We start from the raw sequence: 15,749 nt of genomic DNA on the forward strand, positions 1-15,749 counted from the left end.
CAAACCATATGTTATTGTTGAATGTAAATAAAGTAAAATATAACACAATTTAAACAGTACAATAAAAATGTCAATAAATACAGAGAGATTTTGATAGGCTGTGGAGAGAGGCTATGGTGGAATCATCCGTAAATTATCTGAGGTACTATTACAGTTTTGTTTGTTTAATTTAGATGTTAATAGTAATTAACATTACTCTTTTTTAATGCCACAAGTCAAAGAATCTATTTACAGAGTGGAAATGGATATTGCAAGGAATTATTTTTGGTTTCCTGTCCTTTGGAAGCAAAGCAAAACCCCAAATCCTCATCAATCTTTTATTACTGCCCCTTTGTAGCAGTTCCTTTCATGACTGAGAGCTTTAGACATCAGGCTAGCTGGTGAGGATCTAAGGAGTTGTTCAGAAAGTTTATCATTCTGTATTCCTCTTCTGGTTGTGTCAGAGTTTGAGTGAATAGATTTGTAGAGAGTGCATAATGTCCCTCCTTCGCTCCCTGTTGAGATGAATATACTCTCTTTGAGAAGTACATGAACTTCCTTGGACCATCTGAACACCTTTAGATGGACTGGAGAGCTAAGTACTTCTGAGATGACCTAGAGGAGAGGAAACTGGTGAGTTTTTCTTTTTTTTTTTTTTTCCCAAATTCATAGCAAAACTTTGAAGATTCCACAAACAACAAGCTAAAGGAAAAGAATAAGCGTGCCTGCAGAGGAAATCATCATTCCTTCCAGGTTCGCATATCCTTAGAGCCTAAGCAGTGAATTCAATAAAAGATGTGGTTTGAAAGTAAACAGAAGAGATATGACAGCACATTTCATGTATTTTTTCCTTGTCACTTTCCCTTTGCTACAGGCTGGGTAGGAGAGTTGGAAAAGAAAACGTTGAGTTAGGTTATTTACAAGGAACATCCTAAGAACTAGGGAAAGACTAATCGATTTTATACCTTTCCTACCTGATTAAATATTTTAACTGATATGGAGAAAATAAGGTGGATTAAATAGGAAAATTAAGAAACTATATGAGGGAAAGAATGGTTTTACTTTCTCTCTTGCTGGTACTTTTGAGCTACCATCCCTGTCAGATCTTCCTTTGTTGTATCTCGTTGCTATTCCTGGTGTGGCTGTGGTATATTTCCACTCACGTTTTGTAGGTGTACTTTTTCCTTTGTACTATCTGGAGGGAAGAGTCTAGTATTTCCCACTCAGGTTACCTTTATTTGGACTACATTATTTTCTGTTCTCTTTTTTCTAGGACTTTTAGCCTGAAGAAAAGTTGTCAGAAGGCTTTCATATTCACTTGACAAATTAGAGATCCCATAACCTTTCTCCCTCAAGACCCACCCTGAGGGTGAAACACATTTCAATACTTGACTGACCAAAGCAACATAAGAAAGGAACATGATTGAGGGACTAGAGAGGTAGAGGTTTTGGCAGAAGAAGCATTTGCTTACTTATGAAGTGACATTGTCACTATTCCCATGGATTTCTCCTGTTCCAGGACTCTCTTTCCTTGTCTACAAATGCTGGAGACGTTAATCCCCACAACCACCTTGATCCTGCTGCTTATGGAATTGTGCAACCACTTGACATGTCCAATTCCATTGCCACTTATCACCCTATTTAACCCTCTAGTGGTTCCCAAACTCTGTATCAAGTCATGGAATCTATAGAGATAGGATTAGAAGTAAAGGGACAATCGGTTCCTATTTGCACATCTCACCCACTCTAATAGGCCCTCCTCACCAAGATTCAGTAGCCTTATTTTTGTTCTCCTGACCCCCTACCTCATTTTTTCCCTTGCCTTTCTCTTAAATACTATTTCCTAACCACTCTTCTCAACTTTAAAGTTATAGTTTCTTTTCGTCTGGTTAGAGTTCCTCTGTTTCTTTGTTATTCCTAGAATTCCATCCAAGACCGTTTTCTACTTGCTCCACATTTCCACTCTTCTTATAAGCCATTCTTTACACTTACTTCCACCTGAGCCCCCAGCACCATTTTTGAAACTCCATTACTGTGAAATCCCTGAATCTCCAGTCCTCTTAACAGTCTGACATGCCATCTCCATGTTCATGTAGTCATAATTTGCCTCTTCACTTTATCTGCCACCAATACCCACCCAGATGGACTCCCTGCAATGTACACAGAAGATTCTCTATGGAAGTTTGGAGGTAGATGGAGATGGTGGAATGGGTTGTGATTGCCCCCTTTGCTTCAGAATTAGGATTTCTGGTATCCCAAACTCTAACTGCAAGTATTAGATAATGCACATCAAGTAGCTTAGAGATAAATCTTTGTAGACTTGTCTAGGAATATTACCACTATCTAGAATATTGTTTCACAGAGAAATGAATTCTGTCTTCTAAATAATAGAATTATGAGGAATCTTTTGGAACACAACCTCTTAATAGGAGACTGCTGATAGACAGCAAAGTCAGAAACAAAATGTATATGCTTGTCATGATTATTTTCTGTTATATATTCCATTTATTGTTTCCACTGAAAAATATTGAATGTGAAATGTAATAGAAAAGAATATGGAAGAGATTTTTCTTTATTTAGGAGTAAAAGAAAAATACCTACTTTTTTCCTGTTTGGAACAGTGTATTTATCTCTACTTATAATGGCATTATCTGTTTCAAATGATGTTATTTTTAATGAAGAAAACAGTGAAGCAATTATAATTACAAATTATAAATAAAACATTTATTCAAATCATCATTTAAACACAAATAAGGATACAATTGCAAGATACAATTAAATATAATAAGAGCAGTGCATTATGAAATACAAATGACATACACACCCTTGAATAAAATTTGCATATTTTAAGATAGCATTTTAACCATTTCCAATTGATATAATTTATATTTATAATTAAATAGGCTCTTTAAAATATCAACCCTAGTAAAAGTGGCATAATCATAGAGCCCTTCAGGTTGTACATTAACATAATCAACCTGTGGAAATTTGAATTTGGAATAAAAATCTCACCTAAGTTAATCTAACACAAAACAAGCCATGCACCTGTTCACAACATATTGCTGAAAACCATTATATGGTAATGAACGTGTAAGCAAAGTAAAAAGGAATGTATGATGAAGAATAAGCTATTCTGTACAAAGAATATGTAATGATGGTAGCATATCAAAACTGATTTTCATCTAAGCATAGCAGGGATTTGGAAATCCTTTCCAACAACAGAGACAAGTCATACCACATTTGTATGTTTCTTGGCATGAGGAATCCATATTTCCTATACCAAATGTTAGTAATATGGCCATGTGAAAGGGGATAACTTAGCATGATGACTTTCTAGCAGTGCTGAACTATTCCCTCTTTGAGTAAATAAAGCAAATACTCTGGTTTCTCCGTCTCAATCTCTGACTCTGTCTGTGTGTCATTTTATCATAGCAGTGAATGTTTCACTTCTTAGCAAACAGATCAGGATTTCTCTGTATGCACTCAATCAGGCATTTGCTTAGTGTCATACCTTGTATTTTGAAGTTGGAAGGAGAGAGAAGTTTCAGCAGCATTTAATTTTTTTGTTGTTGTTGGTTTAGCGCTGATATGGTATGATAGGGAAAACAAGGCACGGTCCCTGCTTACAATTTAATGGGGGGAGAGACACATAAACAGGACACTGCAATGCAGTATTATAAGTACTACAATGTAGGGAAGAACAGCATGACAGGGGAAGACGTATGAGGCATCTAACCCAAGCTTGTTGTTGGGGGTTATGTGTCAAGTTTGACTGCCCAGAGTTAAAAAGGCAAAACCAAACAAAATTGTAAGAATTAAAGTACTCAAAATGTTAAGCAGGGAGTCATTTTCTATCTCGTCTATCCATTTGTTTATTTACCTGTTTTTCTAGTTTCAACCTGTGCCACTGTTGAGTTCCGCTGTGCAGATGGGACGTGCATTCCAAGATCAGCACGATGCAACCAGAACCTAGATTGTGCAGATGCTTCAGATGAAAAGAACTGCAGTAAGATATTCCATTACATTTTGTTTCTTCATGCCTGTGTACCTTTGGCATTACATTGAACAGTGTCTAACTCTTCACTGAACCTTGTCCAGAATTGATATGTAATTAACCCTTGTTGTATAGGATAATTGCATATTTACTTCTTCAAATGAGGTTAACTTTTCTTGTTTCTATTACCTACATAGAAGGCTTATAATCTTTGCAGATGAGGTGTTTTTCATTTTTCTGTTGACCTCCTTATAGATAATACGGACTGTACATATTTCTATAAACTTGGAGTGAAAACCACAGGATTCATAAGATGTAATTCTACCTCACTGTGTGTTCTGCCAACCTGGATATGCGATGGGTCTAATGATTGTGGAGACTATTCAGATGAATTAAAATGCCCAGGTAATTCTAGAAGACAAAACAGTCTTTGCCTTGAAGATTTAGGGGCTGGATGTATAGCATAAACTTATTAATTTTCATTCTTGATACTCAATGGCTCAGATTAAAACAAATATTGTAGACTAAATTAAAAATAATCACCCTGTGCTAGACATGCCACTTTATATTTTTTAATGACTTATGGAATGATACTTGAGAAATCTGTTCTATGTTTGGATCAATTTCTTTTTTCATGTTCAGTTCCTCATTAATCCTTTTAAAGTTGGTGATTACGTCTTAAAATGTGTAATCTATAAAGTTTTCACAGAAGTAGTATATACTGAGAGAAAACTATCTATAGACTAAAGGGAGGGAGACTATGTTTCTCACCACTGGCTTTACTCCTGTTATTATACAGCTTGTATTGTCAAGTTAGGCTATTTGATGCAGCTTACACAATCTTTTGGCATACTAGTATGGGTAACATAATAGTTATCATTACTGGATCAATGTCAGACTGGTATATTTATATATATTAGCCATCGTTACCTACACAAGCACTGAAAAGTGTCATCTTCATTCTTAGGAGAATGCCTTCCATGAGAAGGTCATGAACCTATTTCTTTCTAACTATTTAAGGAAACAAATTTTAGAAATATATAATAATACCAGAAAGAAAGATGTTAAATTACTATAACTGAAAGTAGATATGCTTGTAGTATACCATTACATGTGTTCTCATACTGCTGTTTCCTTCTCCTGACCCTGCTGCTACAATCACTTTTTTCCATGCTTAGTAGATGTGTAATAAGTTTTTGAAACATTTTAAGAAATTATATTTGTAGGTATTCCACACACAAGTGTATACAACACACACACACACACACACACACACACACACACACGATCTACTCTAAAGAATTGCTATTCTTAATGGTGCATAATCAATCAATTAACTGGGAAATAGCAGATTCCTTTTTTTCTTTTCCCCACTGCTCATCAGTGTGTGACACTCTGTGATGTTCCTTTTGGGTTTGAAAAGACTCGCTGTATCCTAGGAGGAACTGGATAACTTCTCTGGAGGCACTGGCTCACTGCACATCTACATCTTTTCTTTTTTTTAAAAATTTATCCTTCATTATATAAAACATTAAATATAGAAAATTGCTTTAGACTCTTGGAAACTGGGTGTTTAGATTCTTATTCCAATGTTTCTTCTGCAACAATTCTTTATCTCATTATGGCTATAGTTAATTTTTTAAATTATTTTGAAGGCAGTATAACTAGGTATCTATTAAGCTTGTAAATATGTATTTTTAACTTTATTTGTAGTCTTTATATATTTCTAGGATTAATAAGTGATTTTGAAAGCTAACTTTCAACATTAATAGAGAATAGTGATTATATTGGGGAAGTAGGAAAGGGGCATTAATATACACTTATGAAACAGGTGGGCAGACAAACAGGAAGCCAGTAAAAGGTCAGTCTAAATATCTTAGGTTATATCTAGGCAATATCCTAAGAAAAAATAAGACATCCAGCACAATCAAGACTTTTTGTGTTAATGATGAATCCCTTCAAAAAGTAATTTTCATCTTTAATTAGATCTACAAAGTTGGCATTAAAAAAATAGAATGGAGGTAATTTTTGTTACCTTAAAATAGTCATAATGTATCACTATGGTGTGATGCCATGTGTACTCTAAGATTTATTTCCTGATTGGCTGTGAGCCAGTCACAATCTATGTAAACCTGAAGGTGCAAGGGGATGAATGACATCCAATAAAGAGAAAAATCTAGTATTTTCTATGTGCTCTTGGAGGTTATGATAATAACAATACTCCACAATCTGAAAAATATATAATTTACAAAATAATTTTATATACAGATACTTTTTATTCTCATGATATTTTTGTTAGGTATGACAATTTTAGAGATTCTACTGCAACTTGTTTTTCTTCCTTCCTTAAAATAGAGAATACATATATAAATCTTGTCAAAACATATGTACCCACTAAGTATGGAACACCAAGTTTACACTTTCTCAGCAAAAATCTACTAATGATTTTATAATGTAATTTATTTTTCATAAGTATGGAATTAAGAATATTTTCCACCTAAAACGATTCTTTAGCCTTTGTACTCATTTTATAGTCATCTATAAAATGTTTTATTTTATTTTTGTTAACTCCACATTATTTGGATTTAACAAGTTTTTCCATTAATATCCTCTTTTTGATCCAGGATCCAATCCTAGATTGGATTTGGTTATCATATCTCCCTGATTTCCTTTGGTCTATGCCAGTTTTTTAGCTTTTCCTTGGTTTTCATGGCCTGGACATTCTTTAATGTCCTCAGCTCAGCTCTTTTTATTTAAGTTTTCTTGTTATTTACCTCTTCCAGTTCAAGGAGTATTACTGTTTTGATATCTACCTATATTGCATAAGTCTAAGATTAATTTAATTTATTTGACATTAAATTCTATATTTTATCACAGTTCAAAACAAACACAGATGTGAAGAAAATTATTTTGGTTGTCCTAGTGGAAGATGCATTTTGAATACCTGGGTATGTGATGGTCAGAAAGATTGTGAGGATGGACTTGATGAATTCCACTGTGGTGAGACATTATATCTTGTTTTACTTTTATAAACTGTATTATTATTTATATACTGATATTCTCTTACATAGAGATTTTACACAAAATATTGCTAATTGATTTTAACATCAATTTTTATTTTGATTAAATATCACAAAATGGTAAAAATTAAAATAGAACAGAAGAACTTATAATGGAGAATAACAATCTCCCATACAGCCTTTTCTTTTAACCTTTTCTATTTTTGTTAGTGGTTACCTCCATTAATCTAAATGATATATTTATACCTTCATTTCCTGACTTATTAAGTTTAGATGCTAATGTATTTACCTTCTACTGTGAAAAATAAGGATTTAGCTCACACAACTCATTATAGTCTCCCTACCTCTTATTGACTATTATTATCCTAAATGTTTCTATTAATTACATGTATAGATTTAAATAGTATAGTTAAACTTGCATTTCTTCAAACTGTCGTCTATCACTATCCACATCCTAATTTCTGTGTGTGTACATTTCATTTCACTTGGCAAGGTAAGAAAGCATTTAAAATTTTTATTTTTATAAAATTTATGGATTTTATGATTTTCAGGCCAAAAAAATTCCTAAAAAAGCATAAAAAGCATATATTCACTCTTTTCATTTAACACAAATAGCAAACACTGTGATGAATAGACAGAGTAGGAAAAAAGATTAAAAATGGATTGTCTAAGAAATGCCAAAGTCCCATAAAAGTAAATATCATCATGAAATATGAAGGTGCATTTTGTTTGATTAAGATGCCATGTATCTCTACATTACAGCCAGATTCTGAACAAGATTAACAGAGAACTTTACAAATAGTTTATGTAGGGTCATACTTCCTGGAACAGAAGCCATTATATGGTTGTATCTTCTTTAATTTTATTTTTTCTGGGCTTCAGTTTTTCTAAATGTCTCTCTTTTCACAGGTCATGTTAGTAAATATTTGAAATAAAAATGCAAAGTTTTTAAATAGTTTATACGATAAAAATCAAATTTTTATAGTCATTTACATTTTGAACATATTAATTTGGTAGGATTTTATTCTTGGGTGTTTCCTGGTGATAAATGGACTAAGGGTGGAGGAGAGCAATCACAAACTTTGGAAATAAATGGAATACACAATTATAAATGCATAACTTGGTAATAAAATACCAGCCACCATGCCAATGAATATGGATGTTATTAGTCAGATTTAAGTGTTCCCAAGGGAGAGAAAGGAAAACATCAAAGTGTTAAGTATGTATAGGTACAAAACTGATGGCTTGTCATCAAGCTAAAACCCCCTGAGTCACGTCACCTTTAAAAACAAATGTATATGGTGGTGAGTTCACCATATTTATGACCTTGCCTAGGATGTAATTTTTTTCTCCAACTGTTCAAAAATAGATTAAAAATTAGGAAAAGGGCTTCCCTGGTGGCGCAGTGGTTGAGAGTCCACCTGCCGATGCAGGGGACACGGGTTCGTGCCCCGGTCTGGGAAAATCCCACGTGCCGTGGAGCAGCTGGGCCCGTGAGCCGTGGCCGCTGAGCCTGCGCGGCCGGAGCCTGTGCTCCGCAACGGGAGAGGCCACAACAGTGAGAGGCCTGTGTACCGCAAAAAAAAAAAAAAAAAAAAATTAGGAAAAAATGACTAGACCACACTTGGAATATTTATTTTATATCTGTACCCTACATGTTAGAAAAAGACAGTAATGTACTTAGGGAGAGTGACCAGCATATTGACTAGCTCAAAGTCAAACCCTGTGAGATTATGTTGAAGGAACAATGTTGTATAACCTGGATAACTCAGAGGGAATATGCAAGCCGTGGTCAAAATTTTATAGCACTGTTATAGAGAAGAGGACTCTGGCTTGTTTTATTTGGGATGGCTGGTTTTAGCAAAGTCTAAAGAACTTTCTCGTGTTGGATCTTTCCTAAGAATGTCTCAAAGGATTTATTTTTTCTTTTGCACCTAAAACAAACATTCTTATGGGTTTTTTTGCTTGTTTTTTGTTTTTTTTTTAGGTTCCTCTTGTTCTTGGAACCAATTTGCATGTTCTGCACAAAAATGTATATCTAAACACTGGATTTGTGATGGAGAGGCTGATTGTGGAGATGGATTAGATGAAAGTGATAGCATTTGTGGTGAGTTTTTTCTTTTGTGTTCTTATTCAGTTTTTAGGAGTATGATACATATGCTCTGTTGTTTTAGAGTATACAGAAAACTTTGTCTTCTACTTTGTTAAACTTATATGTATATGTATATGTATATACATTTCGATGTAACTGTTTTTATTATTTTTATGACAACTTATCAGTCTACAATTTTTCATATATACATTTACTATTAGAGTTTTAGGGTTTTTTGCTGAGTATCGACACAATGAATGTATTTGCAAATTGTATTTCTAGTCTTCAGTGACTTCTTTAGAATGGATCTCAATGATTGGGATTACTTGGATCAAATGACTGAAAATTTTCTCATTGCTCTTGATAAGTATTGCTAAGTCACCATCCAAATTTACTATGCAGGTTTATACTGCCATAAGCCACACATGGTGTGTGTTTGTGTATTATAGTAATTACGCTTATTTAATTGTTTTAAATGGAAATTAAGGAAGCAGGCTAATGTATATGATTTTAAAATGTACTTAAACATTCAGCTTTATAGGATTAGAGGTAGAGTGCCAAATGTCTATGTTTACTATACGTCAACTACATTGGCTAAAAACCAACGTGATTGCTTTTAATTAATCACAGACATTTAACAAATAATTTAAATTTAATTATTAAATGAATTTTTTAAGAGGTAGAAGAAGGAAGCAACCTAATCTCCATATATTTGTTATGGTTGGCCAGGCAGTCTACTAAATTATTTACATGTCTATCTGTCTATCTTTCTGATCAGTTTCCATATGTATGTTTGTACCTATAGCTATATATTCTTTGTTCATTATATCAACCCTATTTCATAACTGCTATCATTCTCATTTAAGAGAGAAAAGGACCTGAGTCATAGAATAAGGCTCATTTATGGAGTTAAGTGTACTTAACACATTTTTTAAATTTTCAGGAGTTGTGGCTTGCTATTTCGGTCACTATCATGGAAAAAGGACTATAAGATTTATAATGTTCACACTAAAATGAAGTTCTCTGTATGTATCATAAAATTGGAGATATCCTCAGAAAGTAGGCAATTTATTTTCCTGTATTAAGCCACCTAAAATCTACTTTTTATTTACACAGCTGAAACAATTTAGTTATACAACAGATAAAGATAAATGTAGAAAGATTACTATCGAAAACCTCTGAAAGGAAAAAAAAATCATTAATTAATTAGATGACTGGCCAGTCTGTTTTAATTACTTTGTTTCTCTTTGCTATTAAATACTTCTTTTTAAAAAATTTTTTATTGGAGTGTAGTTGATTTACAATGTTGTGTTAGTTTCAGGTGTACAGCAAAGTGAATCAATTATTTATATACATATATCCACTCTTTTTCTTTTTTTTTTTAGATTCTTTTCCCTTATAGGCCATTACAGAGTATTGAGTAGAGTTCCCTGTTTAATTTTAACAAAAAGACTACCAATTTACAGCAGGTTGAACATGTTTCTGGTCTCTAAAATTATCTTGCTTTTGACCCTTTGTTTAATTCTACACTAAATGGCTCCCCTGACACCTCTATCCTTCTTAAGTGGACACAGTATAATAGAAGTGGTAAAGACTCTAAAGTCATACAGAGTTGAATTCTCCCGCGTCTGCATTTTCCAGCTGTGTGATCATGGGCTGGTCCATTTTATCCCTTATTCCTCAAATTCTTTACCTATTAAATGGTTACATCTACCTTATGTAATTATCATGATCAGCTGACATGGCCAATGTGTACTATATAAATGAATTTATTCCCATTCTCTTTTGTTGTGTTTCTCCTGCTCCCTCCCTTATTTTTTAGAGTGGTATTGTCATGTCAAAGTCTATCAATGTCCTGATAAGGTTTTTTTTTTTTTTTTGCGGTACGCGGCCCTCTCACTGCTGTGGCCTCTCCCGTTGCGGAGCACAGGCTCAGCGGCCATGGCTCACGGGCCCAGCTGCTCCGCGGCATGTGGGATCTTCCCGGACCGGGGCACGAACCCGTGTCCCCTGCATTGGCAGGAGGACTCTCAACCACTGCACCACCAGGGAAGTCCCTGATAAGTTTTTTAAAGGATTTAATGGTAATGAACATATTTACCTGCCATCAAAACACCCAGTCTGTTTAATATAATCACAGGCTGCAATTTATATGCTACCAAGCTGTTGTTACATAAAAATTACTGCTTTAGACCAAGCATCAGTCAATGAATTGGACTTAATATTTTAGGATTGGAAAAGAACTTTATAAATAATTTATCTCAGTGGTTTTCAACCTTTAGTGTACAAAAAATCCTATTCAGAAGTTTGTTAAAAATGTAGATTCTTAATCCCCATCTCCAAATATTCTGATATAGACATATTCTTTCTTCATAAGCACATAGTGGTTCTGACTTGGGATTTGAGGATTCACTTATAAAAATCATAGTCTAGTTCACCTGTGTCATGTGATAGATGAAGAAAGAAAAACTCACAGAGGTTAATAAATTTGCCTGAAGTCACTCAGTGAATCAGTGATGACAGAACTAGGAACAGAATTCAGGTTTCTGAAATACTTACTAAATTGGATAGTAATTCTCACCAATCAAATATTATATCTAAGTAGGTACCCAAGATGGATCTGGTCGAATTCCTTCAGCTTGTCTTCCTTCTCCCTTGGGATTCATGTCCCTGAGAAAGGCAGTGTGTCTCCAGATGACAGTGGAAATTATGGAAGGAAGCCATGAGTTTTTTCCTTGGCTCATTTTCTTTTAAATTGACGATGATGTTTTGGTATGCTCTTAACACAGAATCTGTTGAAACACTTTAAAGGGAGCCAGAAAATTAGCTGCAAAGAGCTTTATACCATTTTATAGTTTTAGGTATCTTAGTAATTATCTAGTCATAACCCTCATTTTAGAGTGAAACTCAGACACTAGTCTTCTGCAAGGTCATACAAAGTTAAATTTCTCAACAGTAAAATCAATGCTATATCTATTATGCCTCCCTTGGGAATAAACTGGAGTGACAATAAGAAAGTAGACAAGGGGTGCTAAATGTATCGAAACTTCCGTAGCAGAAAGAATGCAATTTTTTGCATCTCCAGCTAAATAATAAAAATATTATGGAAATTAAAGCACTAACTGAGAGTCTAATAGTGAAAGTGACACTCTATGTTCTTATGACAAGCTTAAAAAATAGATAAGGAGGAATAATGTAAAAATAACTTGTAGGAAGAGAATTTTATTATAGAAAGTACTAAAGACAATAGGTAGCAAGTAAATTCATTTTTAAATTAAAGCAACATTTGTTTAATAGATTTTCTTTATAATTTCTTCCAGTAATAGATATCATATTAAACTCATTCTATTAGCACTGATACTCAACAAATAAGCAAATCTGAATTACCTGGGGGACTTTTCAATATTCACTTGCCATTCTGTCCTCCCAATTAAAGTATATGTAGGAAGAGACATGTTTATGTTGAAAAAGATCACCAGGAGGTTCCACTTTGTCACCCTGCTGTACTCCCATATTGATAACATTGCATTAAAATACATGTTCTTCTCATAAAAACTCTGTGGCTGAAAAGTAAGATGATAATTGGTAATCCAATTAAAGTAGCTTTAAAGGTTTGGAAACAACTATCCATCAATCTAGGCAGTCATATTTTCTTCTTGGAGATACTAACATTTTTTTAATAATTCTTACAACTTGATTTTTAACATCTATTCTATGGGTAGCATTTGGTCACAAGAAAGTGAAATTAAAGGGAAGTTAAATTTGGGGGCATGTTACTGATTTACTCAACAAATATTTTATATACATAACAAATAAACCATTCAACATGTATAACTGTACTTGGGGCTTGGGAAATACCAGGAGAATGAATCATTTTCTAATTTTACTCGATTACCCTATGCCCATATAAAGAAAAACAAGGAGAAACCACCCATGACCCTTTGAATTTACAGTCAACAAGCATTTCTTTTTTTTTCCTGTATACATTTGAAAACAACATCATGCAACTGAAGGAACATTGAATTGATAGAGCGAAGAAAAGGTAGATTCTGTTTATTAAGTGTGTAAAAGCAAAGGGAACATGCATACATTTATACTTTTCAACAACACAAGGTGGGGAGGAACAGTAATGATATTACTGGTTAAGAGAAGATACTTAGGAATCAAAAAGGTTTTGGACTCCCAGTTCAACATGTGGCTCCCTCTGCAATTTGTGACTTCCTGCAAGCTTTCCAACATCTCAGAGCCTCAGTTTCCTTTTCTGTGAAATGAGACTAATAATAGTTCTACCATTTGGGGCGATTGTGAGGACTAAATTAGTTAATGTGTTAAGTGCTTAGCAAAGATTAAGCAATAAAAATGCTGTTATTATCCTTATAGGTTCAGTCCTTTTGAAATTTTATCTCAGTTTATTCACAATGAGATTTCTATGTTTTGCTACATTTTACAGGGAGAACATACTCATTATTTTCTGCCATGTAGCTTTAAGAAATATAGTACTTGCTACTGAGAAGGAATGAATTCTGAGAGGAAACTGTCCATAGGGGATGGATAATATGTGATGATTCCAAATAACTACAGTTTTTTCCTTGTCAGTGGCATTCTTCTGCTTCCCTTCTTGTCTATAGGAAATGAAATTATAGATCTTTCTCAGCGGACCTGCTGTGTGTGATCTTAATGGCATTTTTTTTGGTGGGTTTCAGGTGCCATCACCTGTGCGCCTGACATGTTCAGCTGCCAGGGCTCCCATGCCTGTGTGCCCCGACACTGGCTGTGTGATGGTGAAAGGGACTGTCCAAATGGAAGCGATGAGCTCTCCACAGCAGGCTGTGGTATGAACACTCATGGGGCTGTCTATGAAAGAAAGCTGCTGCAGCATCCTCAGACAGTTGCTTTTGTAGTACTCACCATATCACCTTTGCTCTCACTTTCCCAATCCCTGGACTCATACGTAGTATCAGAATTAATCAGGTGGGATGTCGTCATCACAGAGTTCAGCAACCCCTCTAACCACTGTTCAGAGTGTTTCCAACATGAACAGAGGGATTACCCATTTTAAAACTGGTTTTGATGCACAAAGATTTTTCACTTCATTCCTGAGATAATTTAACTACGCTGTGTATGTGTGTGTGGTGGGTTTGTTACTTCCTTTTTAGCATCTTCCTCCACCCTCCCACCCCACACTCCCCTTGAAGGCTTTTAGATTGTCTATTACAGATACTCTGTAAATGGCTGCTGTGATCCTAAATAACTACTGATAAGAAGGTCAGTAAACACCTATTAGTCCTACGGATAGGATATTAGCCCTTAGGTCAGGTAAAAATAGTATGTATATAGCTGAATGAAGCTGGGGAATCAGAGGAACAACTTTGGAGGCCAGACAGTTACTAAGTTTCTAACCCTAGGTCACCTCAGGAAATTTTCAGGGGATTACTCAATAGTAAAAATTTAGATAAGTTCCTTTGCATGATCAGGAGAATGAAGGGACTGAGTATTTGAATGCTGATCCCAGGGTCACATAGGGGATCTGTTGAGCAATTTATTAGGAACAGTGCTGTGAACTCTGCTTATTAAAGTGAAGTCTACCAGTCATCTCTCTGATGACCTGTCTTCAGGTCTTTAAAACTGTAATTGAAGCCATAATGTAATAGTGTGTATATGTGGGTGTGTGTATATGGGGGATATTTAAAGCAGAGAAGGAAAAAGAAGACTTTGAGGCAGGCTTGTGTGCACAGAGCTCATGCTATTGTAGAATAAATCAGTTTGATCTTGAAACTGATATGTGTGCCTGTAAAGGTCAATGGGGCCACTGAGGGCTACATAATAAAGGATTATGCATCAATTCAGGGATCCAGATGGTCCCTGTATACTGTTGCTATTGTAGCAAGTTAATGCTCCAGGACACATATTAACACTTCTGGACCACATGGGTGCTATTAAGTAAATTATGTTAAAATACAACAAATTGTACTGAAGTGACATGAAAGCATTAATTCCAAATAAGCCTCTGTTGCTTAGTATCTTAAAGAATAATTCATGCATTAGAATTGGCATAATTCACTTGAGTTATATAAGCTGTCACACAGTTAAAAGTTAGCGTAGTGATTAGTAACTGAATTTTACTCTGATTATAATGGGCAGTTTTGAATGCTGCTCCTATGTGGCTTCTGTATCATTTTTGAAAATAAATTTGTTTAAAATTAGTTACACTTGATTAAATTTAAGTAATTCTTTTTGTTTCACCTGCTCATGTCTCTTTTTAGTCATTACTGAGTTTTGAAAGCAGATTTCCTTTTTTCATGTAGTGTGGGGCAGTTTGGGGATCGGGAGCTGATAAGCATGTAAAAGAATAATTATAATAACTTAAGTGTCAGAATGATACATAGAAAAGATACTAGGTCATCACAAATAAATATTGTGTAAAAAACCTTAGAAGTCTCATGGAAGGATTTCAAGAAAAGTAATAACGTTATCTCAGTTGTGAAGGAAAAAGAGAAGAAAGAGAAGTGTTCTAGGTAGAGCAAAGTGCCTATTAAGACATGAAGGGGAGAGATTGGAAGGCATGTAAATTTTTTCAGGTGCCCATTATACATCAGTTATTTTGGTAGGTGCTTTTATTTACATTATTGAATTTCCACGGTATCTCGGTGAAGTGCTTTTGGGG

General features: G+C 34.6%; 1 protein-coding gene across 1 annotated transcript in view; it reads left to right on the forward strand.

The window, feature by feature from the left end:
* LRP1B (LDL receptor related protein 1B) overlaps positions 1-15,749 on the forward strand; it is a 1,792,829-nt gene that overhangs the window by 1,514,160 nt on the left and 262,920 nt on the right. The window contains exons 48-52 of the mRNA XM_030883038.2: positions 3,872-3,985; positions 4,229-4,378; positions 6,851-6,973; positions 8,981-9,100; positions 13,789-13,917. Of these exons, the coding sequence (XP_030738898.2) occupies positions 3,872-3,985; positions 4,229-4,378; positions 6,851-6,973; positions 8,981-9,100; positions 13,789-13,917 (636 nt within the window). The remainder of the gene's footprint in view (positions 1-3,871; positions 3,986-4,228; positions 4,379-6,850; positions 6,974-8,980; positions 9,101-13,788; positions 13,918-15,749) is intronic.

The sequence above is a fragment of the Globicephala melas genome, chromosome 7, assembly GCF_963455315.2.
Source record: "Globicephala melas chromosome 7, mGloMel1.2, whole genome shotgun sequence".
NCBI classification, from domain to species: Eukaryota; Metazoa; Chordata; class Mammalia; order Artiodactyla; family Delphinidae; genus Globicephala; species Globicephala melas.